Source organism: Callospermophilus lateralis, chromosome 3 (assembly GCF_048772815.1).
Source record: "Callospermophilus lateralis isolate mCalLat2 chromosome 3, mCalLat2.hap1, whole genome shotgun sequence".
Taxonomy (NCBI): Eukaryota; Metazoa; Chordata; class Mammalia; order Rodentia; family Sciuridae; genus Callospermophilus; species Callospermophilus lateralis.
In genome coordinates this window covers 173,733,645-173,753,385 of record NC_135307.1, presented here as the reverse complement: position 1 = coordinate 173,753,385, position 19,741 = coordinate 173,733,645, and the positions used below count along the sequence as shown (strand labels likewise).

General features: G+C 37.0%; 1 protein-coding gene and 1 non-coding gene across 7 annotated transcripts in view; one reads left to right on the top strand and one right to left on the bottom strand.

The window, feature by feature from the left end:
- Positions 1–19,741, bottom strand: part of Tpx2 (TPX2 microtubule nucleation factor) — a 46,654-nt gene that overhangs the window by 11,265 nt on the left and 15,648 nt on the right. For 4 of the 6 annotated variants that reach the window (XM_076851671.1, XM_076851674.1, XM_076851672.1 and 1 more), the window contains exons 4-12: positions 18,917–19,036; positions 15,672–15,798; positions 12,896–13,021; positions 11,700–11,825; positions 9,865–9,986; positions 8,409–8,560; positions 6,421–6,592; positions 4,071–4,212; positions 3,071–3,287 (exon numbers count right to left, since the gene is read on the bottom strand). In XM_076851671.1, the coding sequence (XP_076707786.1) occupies positions 3,071–3,287; positions 4,071–4,212; positions 6,421–6,592; positions 8,409–8,560; positions 9,865–9,986; positions 11,700–11,825; positions 12,896–13,021; positions 15,672–15,798; positions 18,917–19,036 (1,304 nt within the window). The remainder of the gene's footprint in view (positions 1–3,070; positions 3,288–4,070; positions 4,213–6,420; positions 6,593–8,408; positions 8,561–9,864; positions 9,987–11,699; positions 11,826–12,895; positions 13,022–15,671; positions 15,799–18,916; positions 19,037–19,741) is intronic. The other 2 variants (XM_076851675.1, XM_076851677.1) reach the window with 2 other exon arrangements.
- On the top strand, positions 11,030–11,103 carry Trnaa-ugc (transfer RNA alanine (anticodon UGC)). Its single transcript has one exon. It is a non-coding gene; the product is annotated as a tRNA-Ala (tRNA).

Below are 19,741 nucleotides of genomic sequence, written 5' to 3'. Positions count from 1 at the left end.
AACAGTGCTACTCTCAGACTGCAATCAACATTTAATGAGCTTTAGTCATGCTTCCCCACTTAACACTCTGTCTTGGCTTCTCCAGAGCACAACAAACTTACAATAATTTCCTAATCAGAGTTTTCAAAAATGGATTTCAGGTACAACTGGTGATACAGACTGTAGGTGGGATGCAAACATTTTTGTTAAATAATCACATATGTCCTAAGAATTTTCTGTTTTAAAAGATATCATCAGGCTGGGGGTGTAGCACAGTGGTACAGCACTTGCCTAGTATGTATGAGACTCTGGGTTTGATCGATAGCATGGTAGAGGAGGGGGGTCTGAAAAACAAATAAAAGATATCTTCCATTTTAAGACAAGAGGACTCTGGGGCCATACTATCTATCCTAGTTCTGCCACTGGCTAGTTATTTTATCTCTGCTTCCTCACTGCAAAATGGACTAACGCAAGTACCTACAGTGTTCATCTCATAGGGTGATTGTGAAAAAATAAGTTATTATATAAAAGTAAAGAGCTTAGAAGGTCACCTTGCTAGAGCTATTTTTACTTATGTATTTATTGTTCTTGATCATAAACCATTTATTTATATCATGTCTATCTTTAGAACCTAAAAGCACTTTATATAGTTTTTAATTAATATTAAAATCCAATTAAGGTGACCAAAATGCCTGTCTCTCCAAATTCGGTTGTAGAAATAAGGCACAAATATAAATTGATGTTTAGAAGCCCCACTTTCCAATTCACTAGGTGGGACTGCTGAAATTTAGGCCAAATCCTAGTTGGTATTTTGGGTCCAGGACAGCAAGGGCTTAGGGAGCCCCAATGATTTGGGAAGTCAGGGGTGGGGGGTGGGGGAGCAGTGGGGCCTTTGATTTACAGGGAGAAGAGGCACATGTCTAAGTGCTAACTGGCTGCGTAGTTCAGGCAAATCCTCCAAACTGGAAATGGGAGGGGCTACTTGGAAAGATGGCTCCCCCAGAACTTCTGTTTGTCTTATGCTTCTCTCAGGGAAAAACATGCAATCTTCTAGTGTTGTCCACATACATTCTATCAGCAGGGTGAACACCCTGTTCTGGATAAACAGCCAATATTTTCAGCAACTATTCCAAAAAGGATTAGGACCAACTACAAATCAATGTGAGGTGCAAAATGTAGTATTTCCCGAATTTCCTGAGGAAAAAATTATATATATATTTTTCAAATGTAAAAACAAAGTAAAGAGCTTAGAATAAAATCCTGTTATATAGTAAACTTTATATTAAGTGTTAACTATTATTATGTTATTCAAGGGGAAAGGGGTAGGTTTTCCACTTATGTATTTGCTTAAAAGTTTCCTTTAAATTTACTTTAAAATGTTGGGGGCAGTGGCACATGCCTGTAATTCCAGCAACTTGGGAGGTTGAGGCAGGAGGATGGCAAGCAACTCAGCAAGACTGTCTCAAAATAAAAAAATAAAGGCGGGGGATGTAGCTCAGTGGTAAAGTACCCCGAGGTTCAACCTCCAGTACACAAATAAATAAATAAACATATACAAACACATACATATATACAAACATTGAAACTACAAAGTGAATTGATTTTTAAAATACATAAAGCCAGTGTTGATATGTAAGGAACCAGGGTAAAGTAAAAACTGAGAACATGGCATGGGAATTGAAGAACAAAGAACACAGGAGAGGAAAGGCCAGGAGTTTGGAGGAGAAAAAGATGCTTCCCCCCTCCCCCGCCCCCCGTACTGGGGATTAAACCCAGGGGCATTTACCACTGCAGCTTCATCCCCAGCCCCTATTTATTTATTTGTTTGTTTGTTTGTTTAGAAACAAGGTCTATTAAATTTCTGAGGCTAACCTTAAAATTTAAATCTTCCTGCCTCAGAGTTGCTGGTATTACAGGTATACACCACCATGCCCAGCAAAAAAGATGCTATTAAAAGCAAGGTACCAGATGACTGCATGAAAGATTTGAGGATATAGTTTCTCTTTTCTGGGTCTCAATTTTCTAGTGTATAAAACAAACATGTTGAGCCCTTCAGGCTTAAGGTCCTGAGGTGTGCAGTCAACCTACCTTTGTCCTGTCATATTCAGGACCTTGTTTTCTAAGAAGTTTTCTTAGAAAACTTGTTTTCTCATACACCATAGGCACAACTCTTAGTGACTAATCACTATATGTAAGAGTTTGGCCTATGGTGTATGAGTTCATAATAAAAAAGCGGGGAAGGCACTATAAATAGAAAAGAAGTCTCACATTTAAAAAGCTTTCAACTAAAAGAGGATATGGGGGATAGAACCATTTGTAAGCATAAACATAATTCTTGTAAGCCCTGGAAAACATAATCTCAGGTTGTTTTTGACTTAGTGCTAAGAAAATAGAATAAACAAAACTAGGTACCCAATGAAAGGTATAATACTTGTAGTTTCACTGAAAACCATGATGACTCTAAAGCAAGTAAGACAGAACAGTAAGCTAGGAGTGATGGCATGTGCTCCTAGTACCACCCACTCAGGAGGTTGAAGCAAGATCACTTGAGCCAGGAATTCAAGGCTGGTTTAAGCAACATAGTAAGACCCAGTCTCAAAAAAATAAATGATAGGATACATGTGGTTTATATGAAAATACTACACTATTCTATATAGGAGTCTTTAGCATCTGCAGACCTGAGAATCTGTGGGGGTCCTATAACCAATCCCCCAAGGATACTGAGGGATGACTGTATATGAGAAGGGCAGAGAGCAGTGCCTGACATACAGCACAAGCATTAACTATCACGGCAAACATAGCATTCCCTGAGCCTTCTGAATGAAAAAATTCTCTCCTCTGAATTCCTATAGTACTTTAAATTGTCATCTCTCTGAACACTTCTGCATTTTATATCATTTAAGTGCATATCGCTTCCTTTACTGGACTTTAAGTACTAAGAGCAAATTCTACTTCTGCTGCGTCTCTTTAAATTCCCAGCTCCTAATACAATGTCCTGCTCTCAGTACCCACTAGTACATTTGTGAATGGTTAGATATTCAGCTACAGGCAGAACACTTCAGTCAGCACACAAAGCCTCAACTGTTCTTACCACAACATCTTCCAAGATCTTGGTAGGACAAGGTCTGGAATGAAATTCAAAGCATTCATCCTCTGATTTTTTCTTTGGCTCTCGCTCCTGGATTCTTTTCTCAATTTCCAAATCAAAGCCAACAGGCTGAGTGGGTGGTTTCACAGGTGGTTTCTTGGGCAAGATAGGCCCACCTTCAAGAATTCTGGGATCTAGTTCACGTGCTTTGAATTTGTATCTGTGAGAGTTTAATGACAACCACAAATAAATAAATAAACTACACAAACAACAAAGTGAAGCAAAAACAAAAAATAATCATCACTAAGATGACCCATCATACATGATAAAATTTCCATTCTCTCTCTAAAGTCATTATCTTTACTTCTCAAGTATAGAACAATGCGACAATCTGAACATTTCCACTTTTAAGATTGGACCTCTCTTCACAGAGGAGCTTTCTCCTCCCTCAAAAGAGGCACAAATAGGAATAAAACAAATATATAGAAGTTCCAATGCTAACCTTATTAAGTTCCAGTTTGCTCCACTAATAATTGTAAAAATCTCTTAAGTAGCCACAAACCCAGGACATTTCTCCCATTCCAAACCATGCATTAGATTTTTATCAGGACATCTGCATATTCCCACTTTCAGGACTTTAATCATAGAGGCAGATACACAGCCTACAGAGCCTACAAGAGTTTCATGAAAAGAAAACAGCAACTATCACTCTTATAGAACAAAGAGAAAGCCAGGTGCAGTGGCGCAAGCCTGCAATCCCAGCAACTCAGGAGGGCAAAGCAGGAGGATCACAATTTAGTGAGATCCTCAGTAACTTAATGAGACACTTTCTCAAAAATAAAAATGAATAGCGATATAGCTAAGTGTTTGTAAAGCACACCTGGGTTCAATCCCTAGTATTAAAAAAGCTGTTTTTTTGTTTTTTTTTTTTAATTTTTTAAGAACTGAGAGGAAAGCAGGCAGTCGTTGGAAGCTTTCCTCAGATACTGCCAGTGAGACTTACTGCTGCAGTTTCTCAAGCTCCTCAGCTTCCTGTTCCGCTGCACTTTTGTAGGTAACAGGCCTTGCCCGGTATTTGGTATGTAGTAAGGGAGTTTGTGGGTCTCTGGACATCTTGGTCACAGATGATTTGGAGGGTAACACATCTATAAAGCAAGATTAGATATTCACTCATTTCCTAAGATCTACTGTACCTATAAGTGCTGACTCAACTAGGAAGCCCAAAGATGAATAAAATCAGAGTGGCTAGCCCTCCCCACTCAGCTCTGCTCTATCAGACTATTTAACAAATACTCCCTTCTTATTATCACTATTTATTGAGGGGTAGCCTTTTGGTAAATTAAATTCCTGTCATCTTCTAAATCAAATATCCATTCAAATCTGATGGGTTTGTTGGCAATCCACCAGGCTGCATTTTCTATTTCTGTCATTGACAATTAAGATTTCTTTAATCTAGCTTTAAAAATAAGACCTTTACAAAGCTCAAGAAATGAATCTCAATTTTATAAATTTCCCAAAACCATATATCAAAGCATCAGTAAAAAAAAAAAAAACTATGTCAAAGCATAACTACTAAGACAATCACCACCACTCATAGAAAATACTGATTTACCTGGCCAGGGACAATGCTGGCAATTCTCATAATTATTTAGAATGAGTCCTCTAATTTAGTTCTTATCACATAACAGGGGGAAATCAAAACCAAATTTATTTATTTTGGAAATAAGTCATGCTTCAAATATATATACAAGGGGGCCAGGGTTGTGGCTCAGTGGTAGAGCGCTTGCCTAGCATGCATGAAGCACTGGGTTAAATAAAATAAAGGTATTGTACCCATCTACAACTTAAAAAAAAATTTTTTAAATACATAATTTTTAAAATTTTTTTTTAGTACAAGCATAATTTAATTATATCTGTATAAAGTAAAATGTGTATAAAATAGATTTTTGTTTCCATTTGCCACAACTAAGAACAGGACATATCAGATTAAATCTTACAGTCATATACTATTTGAGAAGCCAAGTTTTATATTTAAATTTCCATGAGGATAAAAAAAATGTTATTTTGCTGGGCGCAGTGGCATATGCCTATAACCCTACTCAGGAAACTGAAGCAAGAGGATCCCAATTTATTTTTTTTATGGGAAGGGAGGTACTGGGGATTGAACTGAGGAGCAATTAACAACTGAGCCACATTCCCAATCCTACTGTATTTTATTTACAGACAGGGTCTCACTGAGTTGCTTAGCACCTCGCCGTTTCTGAAGCTGGCTTTGAAGTCGCTATCCTCCTGCCTCAGCCTCTCTCCACTGGGATTATAGGGGTATGCCACCATGACAAGCAAGGATCTCAATTTCAAGGATAGCCATGACAACTTAATGAGAACCTGTCTCAAAACAAACAACAAAAAAAGGCTGGGTATATAACTTTGCGGTAGAGCACTTGCCCAGCAAGAGCAAGGATACATCCTCAGTAACAAACCTCCCAAAATCTTTTTTCATTATTCTCATATAATATAAAATCTGACAAAATGAAAACATTAAGAAATGCTGTATGATAAGGCACAGTGGAGCATGCCTGTAATCCCAGCAATTTGGGAGGGTGAGGCAAGAAGACTGCAAGTTCTAAAGCCAGCCTTAGCAATTTAGCAAGGCCCTAAGCAACTTAGCAAGACCTTGTCTCAAAATAAAAAATAAAAAGGGACAGGAATGTAGCTCAGGGGTAAAGTACTCCTGGGTTCAATCTCAAGTACCTCCTTAAAAAAAAAAAAAGAAAAGAAAAGAAGCACTGTATGTACATAGCCAGGTGTAGAGACACATGCCTGTAATATCCAAGCAGCTCAGGAGGTTGAGGCAAGAGGATCACAAGTTCAAAGCCAGCCTCAGCAACTTAATGAGACCCTGTCTCAAAAAAATAAATAAATAAAAAGACTGGGGATAAGTACCCTTTGGGTTGAATCCCTGGTACCAAAGAAGAAATGCTATATTTTATAAAGGAACTCTTGTGGTTACCTAATACAGTGCTAAACAATGCCTATGCAAGAATATAAAAATTTTAGGGAGCTCAGAAACAAAATGATCACATTCTGTTTTATGTAGAATGCTAGCCTTAGTCTCTCATTGACAACTATTTTATAATACCTCTACTCTTCAGACTTAGTTTAGAAATTATTTTCATAAAGATAGAAACTATTAGATTAGAACCCATTCATCAGTTCACCACCAAACCCAGAAACCCACCAGCATTTGAATTCATACTGTTCACTCTTCATCCTCCTTTTAAAGAACAATCACTCCACCTATGTGAAGAATTCTAGGAGAAGGCTCCAGCCAGTTTTATTAGTAGAAAACTTACTAAAATCTTCCTTCTTGCTCCTCAAATGATATCTGTTAGGAGTTCGTTTATGGAAGGCTTCAACTTGCTGTGCAAGGGGCACATATGTAGAAGCTGCTTCATCAAATGTTCTCTTCTTTCCTTGGGAGAGGTTAAAAGGCTTTGTAATGGTACATCCCTTAAGCACATGAGCCTATGAAAAGAAAAGTTGTTCCACAAACAAAATGTTATAATAAAAGAGCACAGATCTACTATAAGGCATATATTCTGCACGAATAATAAAAATATAAGCCTGGCATGGTGGTGAACACCTGAAATCTCAGCAAACTCAGGAGGCTGATGTAAGAAGGTTCCAGGTTTGAGGTGAACCTCGGCAACTTAGCAAGAACCTGTCTCAAAACAAAAGGGCTAGGAAGGTAGCTCAGTATAGAGTGCCCCTGGGTTCGATCGCCAGAACTGCAAGAATGAATGAATAAATAAACTGTGCAATACCATTGAGCTACATTCCCAGCTCCCTTTATGTTTTTTGGCTTTTTAAATTTGGGACAGGGTCTTACTAAGTTATGGAAGCTGGCCTTAAAACTGCAATCCTTCTTCTTAGTCTTCCAAGTAGCTGGCATTACACCCATGCACCACTGCACTAATCTCCTGTTATTAAAAAAAAAAAAAAATCTGGCATTTAACAAATTATTATTATTTTTTTTGCAATAGTACTTAGGTTTCCCAACCATGTGAGTATTTTGAACTAATCAAGACCAAACTTTCTTGGAATTCAATGGGGGAAAAAAATGCTGCAAAGGCATCCTACCCAAACCCTTTAAAGTCAATTGACCAGGCTCTGGGTCTGCATCAGGTCAGGCAGATGACTGATGCAAAAGCCTACTCCTTAAATCATTAATTTTAATAAAACTAGTCTCTGACAGGAAGAAAAAATTTAAGGATATATCTTAAAAGGAACACAAATTCAGGGTTTAAGACTGCAAAAGACTGGTCTGGGCTGTAGCGCGTGCCTAGCATGTGTGAGGCACTGAATCTGATCCTCAGCACCACATAAAAATAAACAAATAAAGGAATTCTGTCCATCTACAACTAAAAAAAAAAAAAAAAAACTGACCGACTTTAAAAACTGATAATGCTCCAGAGTTGTGGCTCAGTGGTAGAGCACTTGCCTGGCATGTGTGAGGCCATGAGTTCAATCCTCAGCACCGCATATAAATAAAATTTTAAAATATCCATTTACAACTAAAAAACATTAAAAAAAAAAAAAAACTAATAATGCCAGGGGCTGGGGTTATAGCTCAGTGGTAGAGCGCTTGCCTCGCACTTGTGAGGTACTGGGTACGATCATCAGCACCACATAAAAAAATAAATAAATACGGCTGGGTCTGTGATTCAGTGGTAGAGCGCTTGCCTAGCATGTGTGAGGCCCTGGGTTTGATTCTCAGCACCACATACAAATAAATAAATAAAGGCCCATCAATAACTAATAAAAATATTTAAAATAAATGAATATATTGTGTCCATCTTTTAAAAAAAGAGATAATTTTAAAAACTGATGATGCCAACTACAAATGAGAGTAGATTATTAGTTCTAGATATTTTTGAATTATTATTTAATAAATATTTAATAATTTTAATAAATAATAAATAATTTTATTAAATAGAATTTGAGTGATCTGCCCCAACCTCATTTTCCCCATAACCCCTCTTATATTTTGTATAAAATTTTGCAAACTTAAGAGTCTGTCAAGAATTTTATGACAGTAAAAATGCCTATACCTTCAGTTTCTCTAACTGAATGTGCTTTATGCATCTTCTCAATTAAATTTTCAGAGAAACTTAGTAAGATAGTTCCCAGGAAGGAATGATTTATCCAAGTTGATTTATCCACACAGTTTACAAAAGATTTACTTAAATTCAAAATATATAATTCTCTGAATTGTACTACTGTAAAAAGTGACCACAAATGCTACACTTGAAGTCTTAACTGAATTAGTTTATCAACATACAGGAGATGAAGGATGCTTTCGAAGTTCAGATACAAAGTTTACTTCCTTATACTCCTCCTGGTTCTTAGGGTGCTGTTTGATTCGCTCATCTGTGCGGAAGTGGAAGTCAACTGATTTAGTTACGTGGCTCACTGATTTCTTCACAGGTTGCCCTAAGTGAGAAGCAGAGTAAAACAGAGATAACATTAAGAACAGAGAACATTGGGCTGGGGATGTGGCTCAAGCGGTAGCGTGCTCGCCTGGCATGCCTGTAGTCCAGGTTCGATCCTCAGCACCACATACAAAGATGTTGTGTCCGCCAAAAAAAAATAAATAAATAATAAATAAATAAATATTAAAACTCTCTCTCTCTCTCTCTCTCTTTAAAAAAACAAAATGAATAGAGAACATTAGTTGAGTCCAGTAGCTCCTGCTTATAATCCCAGCAACTTAGGAGACTGAGGCAAGAGAATCGCAAAGCTGAGGACAGCCTTGGCAACTCAGCAAGAAACTGTCTCAAAATAAAAAATAAAAGGGACTGGAGATATAGTTCAGTAGTAAAGCACTGCTGGGCTCGATCCCCATTACCCACCTCCCCTAACACAAAAAGAATAGAGAACATCATTAAATCCTCTTTTACTCTAATCCTTTCGGTATTCCTATTACTATGGATCTGTTTACCATCTACATGTAACCTGGAACTGAAAACAGTCCTCAGGGACACTAACACATGTCATGTTTATTAAGTCCTACTGGGTTTGAAGCCCTTTGGTCAGATACAAGCAAAGGGAAGAATCCCATTTCCTAGGTATAATCATTACTCTGGAGAAAAAACTACTAGAATACTTTTGATAGGAAAAGCCTGGACTGATCTTTTTTGTGAGTGGGGTGCTAGAGACTGAACCTAGAATCCCACACATGCTAGTCAAGTGCTCTGCTACTAAGCTACACTATCACTCCCTATACAATGACTTTAAACGCAAACTTAGCATCCCTAAGAAGTAAACCTTATAAACTCCATGGGTGCTTTTTCAACCCAGTAAGCAGACTCTTTAGTTTTGACTTAATAAATCTATGTCAAAGTAAAGCAAAACTGTAACCTTTTCCCTCAGTTATACTTTTCCTCCACAGCAACAAGTAAAGTTGACTCAGCTCTTTTTGCCTTTACGATAAAAGGAAGAAACAACAACAAACTGGCCTGTATAGTTATTTTGCCTTTTGTCTCAATCCTAGTTCCTTCTTTTTCTAATACAAAGAAGAGAAATAGCACACCTAAGGAAGGGCCAATGCAGATAAAATGTTTTAGGGATAATCATTGGGATATAAATGGAATTCATGTCCAGTCTTCTTTTAATACACCCAGCCTTTAGTGATGACTACCAAGAAAGCCTTTTTTTGTTTTAGAGACCTCAGAAAACCCTACCGAGATTATAAAAAGCACCCCTCAAAAATTAGTCTCAACCAGAGCCAAGCTGACCTGCTCCTGCAAGAGCAAGTTTCTTGTATTCTTCATTCTTTTTCCGCATCTCCACCACTTCCTGCTGCATTTTCATTCTCTTCTCCAACTCTTGCTCCTCAGTACTTTTTAAAACCTTCTGCCTAAAGGGAAATCATTAAAAGAGATGAGAGGAGAAAGAGGCCCAATGATTCACAAGAACTTAAAGGTATTATATAGACTGTTTTTAATCTATGATAAGTAAGTATCAAAATCCAAAAATATTATCTAATAAGCAGATATTGGCTTAATTAGATAACACTGTAAAAAATATGCATACTTCAAAATTTAAAAATTTTTTCAGAAAAAAATATAGCTAAAACAGACTATAAAAGATACTACAAAAGACTCACAAATCTGTGCAATGATTAGCTTTTATGCCATATAAAAAATTAAATTTAAAAATCCAGGGACGAGGTTGTGGCTCAGTGGTAGAGCGCTTGCCTAGCATGCGTGAGGTACTGGGTTCGATCCCGGGTACCACATTAAAAAATATATAAATAAATAAATTAAATTAAATAAAGGTAGTGTGTCCATCTACAACTAAAAAAAAAAAAAAAAACAAAAAACAGTAGAATGGGAAAAAAAAGAGGACTGGGGATGTAGCTCAGAGGTATAGTGCTTGCCTAGTATCTACAAGATCTTGGGCTTGATTCCCAATACTGAAGAAAAAAAACAAGAATAGGGAAAATATTTACCAACAAATATAACAAAGAAAATGTAAGTGTAATAGAGAAGACAGAAGTAAAGTCAACCAGGGTTCAAATCTCAACCCTGTCGTTTCATTTCTTACCTATATGAATTTAAAAAAAAACTATTTAGCCAGGTGCAGTGCCACATGCCTATAATCCCAGAGACTCAGGAGGCTGAGACAGTAGGATTAAAAGTCTAAGGCCAGGGGCTGGGGTTGTAGCTCAGTGGTAGAGGGCTTGCCTTGTACATTTAGCATCATATAAAAATAAATAAAACAAAGTTATTGTGTCCATCTACAACTAAGAAAAAATTTTTTAAAAAAGAAAGTCTGAGGCCACCTGGGCAACTTAGTGAGACTCTTGTCTCAAAATAAAAAAATTAAAAGGACTAGGACTGGAAAATAGTGGTAGAGAGTGCCCCTGGGTTAAATTCCCAATAAAAGGAAGTAAGGAGCTGGGGATATAGCTCAGTTGGTAGAGTGCTTGCCTTGCACGCACAAAGCCCTGGGTTCAATCCCCAGTATCCCAATACCACAAAAAAAAAAAAAAAAAAAAGTAAGAAAAAAAGAAAGGAAGGGAAAGAAAAGAAGAGAGAGGGAGGACTAGAGGAAGGGAGGAAAAGAATGGAGGGAAACAAGGCAAGCAGGTATGATTGAACTATGTCACAGCATGTGAATAAAACGGAACCCAAAAGTTCTTTATTAACAGTTGTGAGAGTATGTGAATCTACTTAAAGGCCAAAGAGAGCTTTTAAAAATGAAAATTGTTGGGCTGGGGTTGTAGCTCAGTGATAAAGGACTTGCCTCACATGCGTGAGGCCCTGGGTTCGATTCTCAACACCAAATAAAAATAAACATATTGTGTCCATCTTAAAAAAATTAAAACTGTTCAATGTATGTAGTACGAATCTTTACCTTTTCCTTCTTCATTTTAAATTTGCTTTAATAGCATATTTTTCTCATTATTTAAAGTATAAGCACCCTCCAGAACACTAGTAACAATTCACTTTGCCCTGTTCACAACTTTAGAGGAGTTTCCCAAGCTCCAGGAGCACCAAATGGAATGAGGATGTACCTTTTTGTAAATGGAATCTATTTGCTCTAAAATTTAAATAGGGAAACTTACTTTATGAGTGGTGTGCAAGTCATAGTATGTCTGCCCTTGACCTTCTCTGGGGAAGATTCAGTCTTTTGAGAAGTATCTTGAGAACTGCCTCCTTCCTCTTCCTCTGGTTTCTTTTTGTTGATAGAACTTAAGTTCAGAAGGACACAAAATATATTCTCAATGTCCTAAAGCATATGCCACACCATCCTCCTCTCCAAATCTACCACGTGGCTTAAATTTTCTCATTTTTAAGATGGTAAGCATGTATCAACCACATAATTCTTTCAATAGTATCATCTGAACATATATACCAAAGGTTCCAGGGAATAAACTTTGAAAAAAATCAACAGAGGTCAAGGTAAAGGTTCACCAGCGCTGATTCAGTAGAGTTAGATGGGATTCTTTCTATCAGCTCATCATCAAATGAACAAATGGCAGACACCTAATTCCCTTCCTAATATCTATTCCATCTCTTTCTTATTAATAAAATCCCAATTTGGGAGGAATCACCAATATACCAAAGCTACTACAAGTAAGTGCTGAACTTGCTTTAATAGACTCCACTGCAACTAAGGGGTCAAGGTAGTAGTCTGGCAACTAAAATACAATTCAAAGGCTTCTGGGAAAGATTTCATTTTCCTTCCATTACTGTACTCCTTCTCTTGAAAATGGATGTGACACAGCAGCTACCTTGTGATAATGTGGCAAGAAGCAAAAGGAAAAAGCTGAGAAACAGAGCAGTCACCTTGAGCCACAAGTATGAAAAAAAAAAAAAAAAAAAAGCTAAGAATCAGAGATGTTAGCCCTGGCATTATTTACCCACTGAACCAAAGCCAGCAGCAAACTACTTTGTAAAGCAAATAAATCACTATTATTTAAACATTTCAGCAGAATAGACCATGACTTGCAGCAAAATACATTCCTAACTGGTAAAAATAAGAACCAACACTATATATTCAGCTTGCTCTTAGACAGGGAATCAAACAGAAATAAAATCTGTGCCAAGGCAGATTTGACATCCTCCAGGATGCAGATAACAATTTACCTCATCATGGTCACAGCTTTAAGCTTCCCCAGATCCAGGTGCACCAAACATATTTCGGATGTACATATTTTACTTGTACCCTATTCCCTCGGAAAGAAATTAACCTTACAGGTGGTAAACAAGGCACACACAGTACGTCTGCTCTCAGCACTTAGACGCTCAGGCTACTTACACTTTCATTCTTTTGGAAGGTGGTATTTCACTGATTACGGGAGTGGCACATCTCTTTGCTTTCATTTGAACATGGCGTTTTTCTTTTTGCTCCAAATCCTTCTGAGCAGAGAGTCTAAGAGATCTTCTATGGTAGAGGAATTGGCAAAATTTATAATGAATAATAAATTTTTATAAATAAAAATTTATAATAATGATGAATGCTGCAGATATAATGTTCTTCAGAAACATGAAAATTGTAAAAACTCCAAAAGATTATAAAAAGCTTAGAATTATTATCTACATTCCAAAAATCTAACCTCTTTTAAGTTGCTGACAGTTTTTGAAATTTGACAATAAGATTTTGGTACTTAAATAAATTTGTGTTTATAAATTAAATCTCAATAAACCTAACTTAAAAAAAAAATAGAGCAGGTACATTTGAGTGTACTGTTGAGTTTCTTAGGCGTCTGAGGGGGCAGGGAGGGCATGGAACTCAGGAGTTCAAGACCAGCCAGGGTATATAGCAAGATTCTACTTCCTTTAAAAAAAATAAATAAATAACTTGCCAGCAATCACTTATAATTCCCTCCTTTTATAGGTCAGAGTCAAAAGAAATGAAAAGGCTTGACTCTTTTAGTCAACATGTTAGTAACTTGCCATAGCTTGTTACCATCAGACTTAAAATTAGAGTAGAGCTTCTGGAAATTGACTAAGGTGTTTATTTTCTCCTTTTTCTTTCAGTAGACCCTACCTTTGGAAAAATACAAGAAACTAAACAGTGAACAAAACACAAATAAATAGTTAAATAATTACAAAGTGAAGACTCATGAAATCACCACCTAGGATAAGAAACAGAACACTGACAACAGCTGCTATCTTGATTTTTACAGTAATCATCACTTCTTCTTTATCATGTTACCAAATAAGCATGCATTCCATAAATACGATATATTAGTTCTTAGGGAAAACAATAAACTTCATAAAATATAAAAATCAGACTACTACAAGTATAATTTTGTGTTTTATTTCACTCAGTATTGTAGAATTCCATATATATATTAAGAGAAGTTAGATTTTTGGAATGTAGATAATAATTCTAAGCTTTTTATAATCTTTTGTAGTTTTTACAATTTTCATGTTTCTGAAGAACATTATGTCTGTAGCAGCTGTACTCATTATAAATTTTGTCATACACACACACACACACACACACACACACACATACTTCAAAAGCCAATAGATGAATTAAAATACAAAACTAAAAATTATTTGAATGATGGCTAGGGTTGAGCTGAGTGGTAGACACTTGCCAACATGTGCAAGGCCCTGGGTTGAATCTCTGGCACAATAAATAAATAAGCAAACAAACAAATAAGTATTTGAATGATACAAATATAGGAAAGGAAAATCAGAACAACAACAAAAGATGAAATGTATAGAAAACAACAAGTACAAAGGCAGATCTAATTTAATTAAATTCATGATTATAATACAGAAATGGTAAAAGCAAATATAAACATTTTAAACAAAATGCAATTATCAGATTGGATTAAAAAGCAAGATCTCACTAAGTATTATCTATAAAAGATAAGCTTTAAAATCAAAATCAGGGGTGGGCATCAATGGTAGAGTGTTCACTTAGCATACATGAGGTCCTCAGTTTGATCCCAAACACCACAAATAAAAGTGACAATAATAAAATAAAAGTCAAAAACAGGTCAAAAGTTAAAGGATAGCAAGAAATCTACAAGCTAGGTGAGATAGCACATGACTAATCCCAGCTACTCAGGAGACTGAGGTAAGAGATTGCAAGTTCAAGGCCAGCCTTGGCAACTAAGAAAGACCTGTCTCAGAACAAAGAGAAACAGGCTAGGAATGTAACTCAATGCTAGAGCACTCGCCTAGCATGTGCACTCAAAGTTTTTCAATCCCAGTGGGGGGGGGGGGGGGGGGCTAAAGAAAAAAATACTATGCAAATATAACCTTAAGAAAGCTTGAGAAACATTGAGGAATAAAAAGAAACAGGGGCTGGGACTGATGCTCAGTGGTAGAGTGCTTGCCTAGCACATGTGAGATAATAGGTTTGATCCTCAGTACTGCATAAAAATAAATAAATAAAATAAAGTTATAAAAATGAAAGATAAAATAAATAAAAATAAAACCTTTAAAAAATATGATATCCTGAAGATGTAACAATTAAATGCATACAAAGCTTTTGGAACCAGACTGATCAGGATCTGAATTCTAGCTCTGAAATGACTTGCCTTGGGCAAGAAACTTAGTATGACTGAGTTCTATAAACTAAGCTTACAAGCTACAATTCATGTGTTAAATGAGGTAACATAAAGAGTGTAACACAGAGCTGGGGTCGTGGCTCAGCGGCAGAGTGCTTACATGTGAGGCACTGGGTTCAATCCTTAGCACTGCATACAAAAATAAACACATAAAATAAAGGCATGCTGTTCATCCACAACTACTAATTTAAAAAAAAAAAGAGTGTAACACATAGGAGGTGATCTGCGGGGTTATTACTTTTTTGAAAATGATTATAAGCACAACTTTTTTTCTTTTTGGTACCAGGTATTGAACCCAGTGGTGCTTTACCACCAAACCACATCTCCAATCCTTCTTTTTTTAAATTTTAAGACAGTGTCTCCCTAAATTGCTTAGGGCCTTGCTAAGTTGCTGAGTGTCGAGGCTGGCCTTGAACTTGCAATCCTCTGCCTCAGCCTCCCAAATTGCTGGGATGTGCACCACCAGCAAAACCATAATTTTGAGCCCTAATACAGACTTACCTCTGAGGCTGGGTTGGAGTATTTCTTGATACGGCTCTCTCAGTTTCCAGGGAAGAACAAGCATTTGAAGGAATGGAATATTCCATAAGATTTTCCTTTTCAGCCTCTTTGTAATAAATGTTGTCAACTGGGGAAAACCAAAAAAATAGTTGGCACTCAAATCCAAAAGGCAATAGATTAGAAAAGATATAGACATATATAAGTATAGATATATATGACTTAATATAGAATTCTAGGTTGAAATCACACACACACACACACACAAACACACCCTTCCTGAGCAACGGAACCCTTAGTTCCAGTGATATCTTATGTAGCAGTCTGTTTATAAAAGCTACTTTGCTGCCGGAAGTGGTAGCACATGCCGATAATTCCTGCAACTCCGGAGGCTGGGGTAGAAGAATTTCAAATTCTAGGTCAACCTCAGCAATTTAGCAAGACTCTGTCTCAAAATAAAAATTTTTTTAATTTTTTTGTTTCTAGTTGTTGACAGACCTCCATTTCATTCACCTATATGTGGTGCTGAGAATTGAACCCAGTGCCTCACACATGCCAGGCAAGTGCGCCACTGCTGAGCCATAGCCCCAGCCCATCAAAATAAAACATTTTTTAAAAACTACTATGGTTAAAGCAGAAATAAAGTATGCAAGTTGGGTGCAGTGGCACAACTCTGTAATTCCAGGACCTCAGGAGGTTGAAAAAGGAGGACCAAAACTTTGATCTTGTTAAGGCAGCCACAATAACTTAGTAAGAACCTGCCTCAAAATAAAAATATAGGGATATAATTCATTGGTAAAGCACCCTTGGATTCTTTTTTTTTTAATATTTATTTATTCATTTATCTTAGTTTTAGATAGACACAATATCTTCATTTTATTTTTATGTGGTGCTGAGGATCGAACCCAGTGCCTCACACATGCTAGATGAGTGCTCTACCTCTGAGCCACAACCACAGCCCAGCACCCTTGGATTCTATTCCCAGTATTGAAAGGAAGGAAGGGAGGAAAGGAAGGAAAGGAGGGAGGGAGGAAGACAAGCAGGCAGGCAAAAGAGAAAAAGCAAAAGACACATGAATACCAGGCTGGGGTTGTGGCTCAGTGGTAGAGTATTTGCCTAGCATTGTGAAGCACAGGGTTCGATTCTTAGCACTGCATATAAATAAAGATCCACTGACAACTAAAAAAATATTTTTAAAAAATGGATACCAAAGTTCAGGGTCCTTGTTCCGATCCTGAACTCAACAGATACCATCTATACCCACAATCAATTATTTGAAAGTCAGCCTAGCAGCACAGACTATGAACTAATCAAGTTCACTGAAAATATGGTTATATCTCTGATACAGCCCCTCTAGTTACAAAGTGACTGAGATCAGTTTCAGATTTACCCATAGGATAATTTTCAGATGTTCTAAATTGATTAAGTTGATAGGTGCACAGCTGTGAGTATACTAAAAAACACTGAAATGTATATTTTAAGTAGATGAATTACACGATAAGTGAACTATATCTCAACCGAGCCATTACTTTTTTTAAAAAATCATTTTTAAGAGGTTTTAGGGACTGGGGTTGTAGCTCAGTGGTAGAGCACTTGCTTAACACATGTGAGGCCCTGGGTTCGATCCTACCACCACATAAAAATAAATTTTAAAAAATAGGTGCAGTGGCACACACCTGTAATCCCAGCAGCTTGGGAGGCTGAGACAGGAGGACAGCAAGTTCAAAGCCAGCCTCAGCAAAGGCGAGGCATTAAGCAACTCAGTGAGACCCTATCTCTAAATAAAATACAAAATAGCTGGGGATGTGGCTCAGTGGTTGAGTGCCTCTGAGTTCAATCCCTACTACCCTAGAAAATAAATAAATAAATAAAGGTACTGTGTCCATCTACAACTAAAAAGAAAAACAGGTTTTAGGACCTCTGAATGCATGCTGCTCCTGTTCTGATCAAAGAGACAATATTGTATAGAGTTAGTAACTACCAGTTTAAATGTCAATCATCTTTTTTTTGCCCCCTTGGTATAGGTGATTGAACCCAGGGACACTTTGCCTCTAAGCTACATCCCTAAATCCTTTCTTTCTTTTCTTTTTTTTTTTAATTTGGAGTCAGGGTCTTGTTGTTACTAAGGCTGACCTCAAGCCTCAGCCTCCCAAATCACTGGGGTTACAGGCATGTGCCACCTCACCCAGCTCAATCATCTTTTAAAATCAATACGTAAGTCCAAGAATTCATATATAATGGTAAGCAGTACACTCTTCTCTTCTGCTGTTTTGTTTCCCAACCAGACCCAAGTTAAGTTTTGTCATAAAACAACAATAATTAGGCACCTAGCAATAAAATTTTATATTAGCTCAAGTTCCAAGAAATAAAAAAAAATATTAGAACAAGATTAGTTTTATGATCATCAAGAAATTAACTAGCTCAGGGGCTGGAATTGTGGCTCAGTAGTAGAGTACTTGCCTAGCATGCATGAGGCACTGGGTTCAATCCCCGGCACCACATAAAAAAATAAAATAAAGGTATTATGTCCATCTATAACTAAAAAAAAAAAAAAAAAAAAAAAAAAATTAAACAAAAAAAAAAAAAAAGAAGGGCTGGGATTGTGACTCAGCGGTAGAATGCTCACTTTGCATGTGCGAGACCCTGGGTTTGATCCTCAGCACCACATAAAAATAAATCAGTGAGGGCTGGGGATGTGGCTCATGCGGCAGCATGCTCGCCTGGTGTGCGTGCGGCCTGGGTTCAATCCTCAGCACCATATACAAACAAAGATGTTGTGTCCGCCGAGAACTAAAAAATAAATATTAAAAAATTCTCGGGACTGGGGTTGTGGCTCAGTGGTAGAGTGCTTATCTGTTGTGTGTGAGGCACTCGGTTCGATCCTCAGCACCACATAAATGTAAAATAAAGATATTGTGTCCACCTAAAACTTAAGAATAAATATTTAAAAAAAAAAAAAATTCTCTCTCTCTCTCTCTCTCTCTCTCTCCCCCACTCTCTCTTTAAAATAAATAAATAAATAAATAATAAATCAGTGAAATAAAGGTATTGTGTCAAACTACAACTAAAAAATAAATATTAAAAAAAAAGAAAAAGAAAAAGAAAGAAAGAAAAGAAATTAACTAGCCTGGTTCACCAATAATAAACCAAGAGATACAGCATTTAGGTAATTTCCCAGGTCCTCAGGTTCCTAATACACTGTCCCACATTCTGTCAAAAAACTTTTTTCTAAAAATGTTCTTTATTACCTGGTCTCAAAGGTGTGTCATTAGCTTGCTGAAGATTAGCCTTTTTCATAGAAGTTTTGCTCTGAAAAAGCTCTCCTGTTCCATTCCCAGGATACTTGTTTTCCAAATTGGCCTTCTCATCTGCAAAAAAGCAAAGTCATCATCATTCAAACAATGAAAAAAAGCAAAACAAATTTGCACCAGGTACTTAAAATAGGGAATAAAGCCCCTTCCAATATCTTTCCAATTTGTTGAGGAAGAACAAGCAAAGTTCTAGCAATCAAAAGGAAGAGGACTGGAAGAGTTAGGAGAACCACTGGGCAAGTCGGCTACCACTGAGTTCAATCTCCAGAAGAAGGGAAAAAGAAAAAGGAAATGAATACACATTATATCAGAAACTCTGAAAACTATCACTAAACAAGTGGCAACACTGAACAGTACAATGAACAAAAGCAAAAGTGCGGAATCTGCAAGTGTAAGTAGCTCCTTATCTTTTGCTTGACACACAGTCAGGGCCATACAAACATGACCTGGCCTTGTCTACTATCTAAATACATTATGTTCCTCTTAAAGTAAACTGTAGCCACCAGGAACTGTAGGACTTACAAGGGATATTGTATAGTCAGAACTGCTTCTACAACTGACAAGATGAGACATGCATGTGCAATGCATGCAAGTGAAGCAGAGCTAGCTTCTCTCTTAACTAAGATAGTTTTATCTTAGGTTCTGCTGTGCAAAATAGTGAAAAGTCTATTCTACCAACACCACACTGATAAAGCTGCAGGAATGCAGTGATCCCCAGCAATAACATCTCTGTGCCTGTATGCTCTGATTGCAAGTGTATAA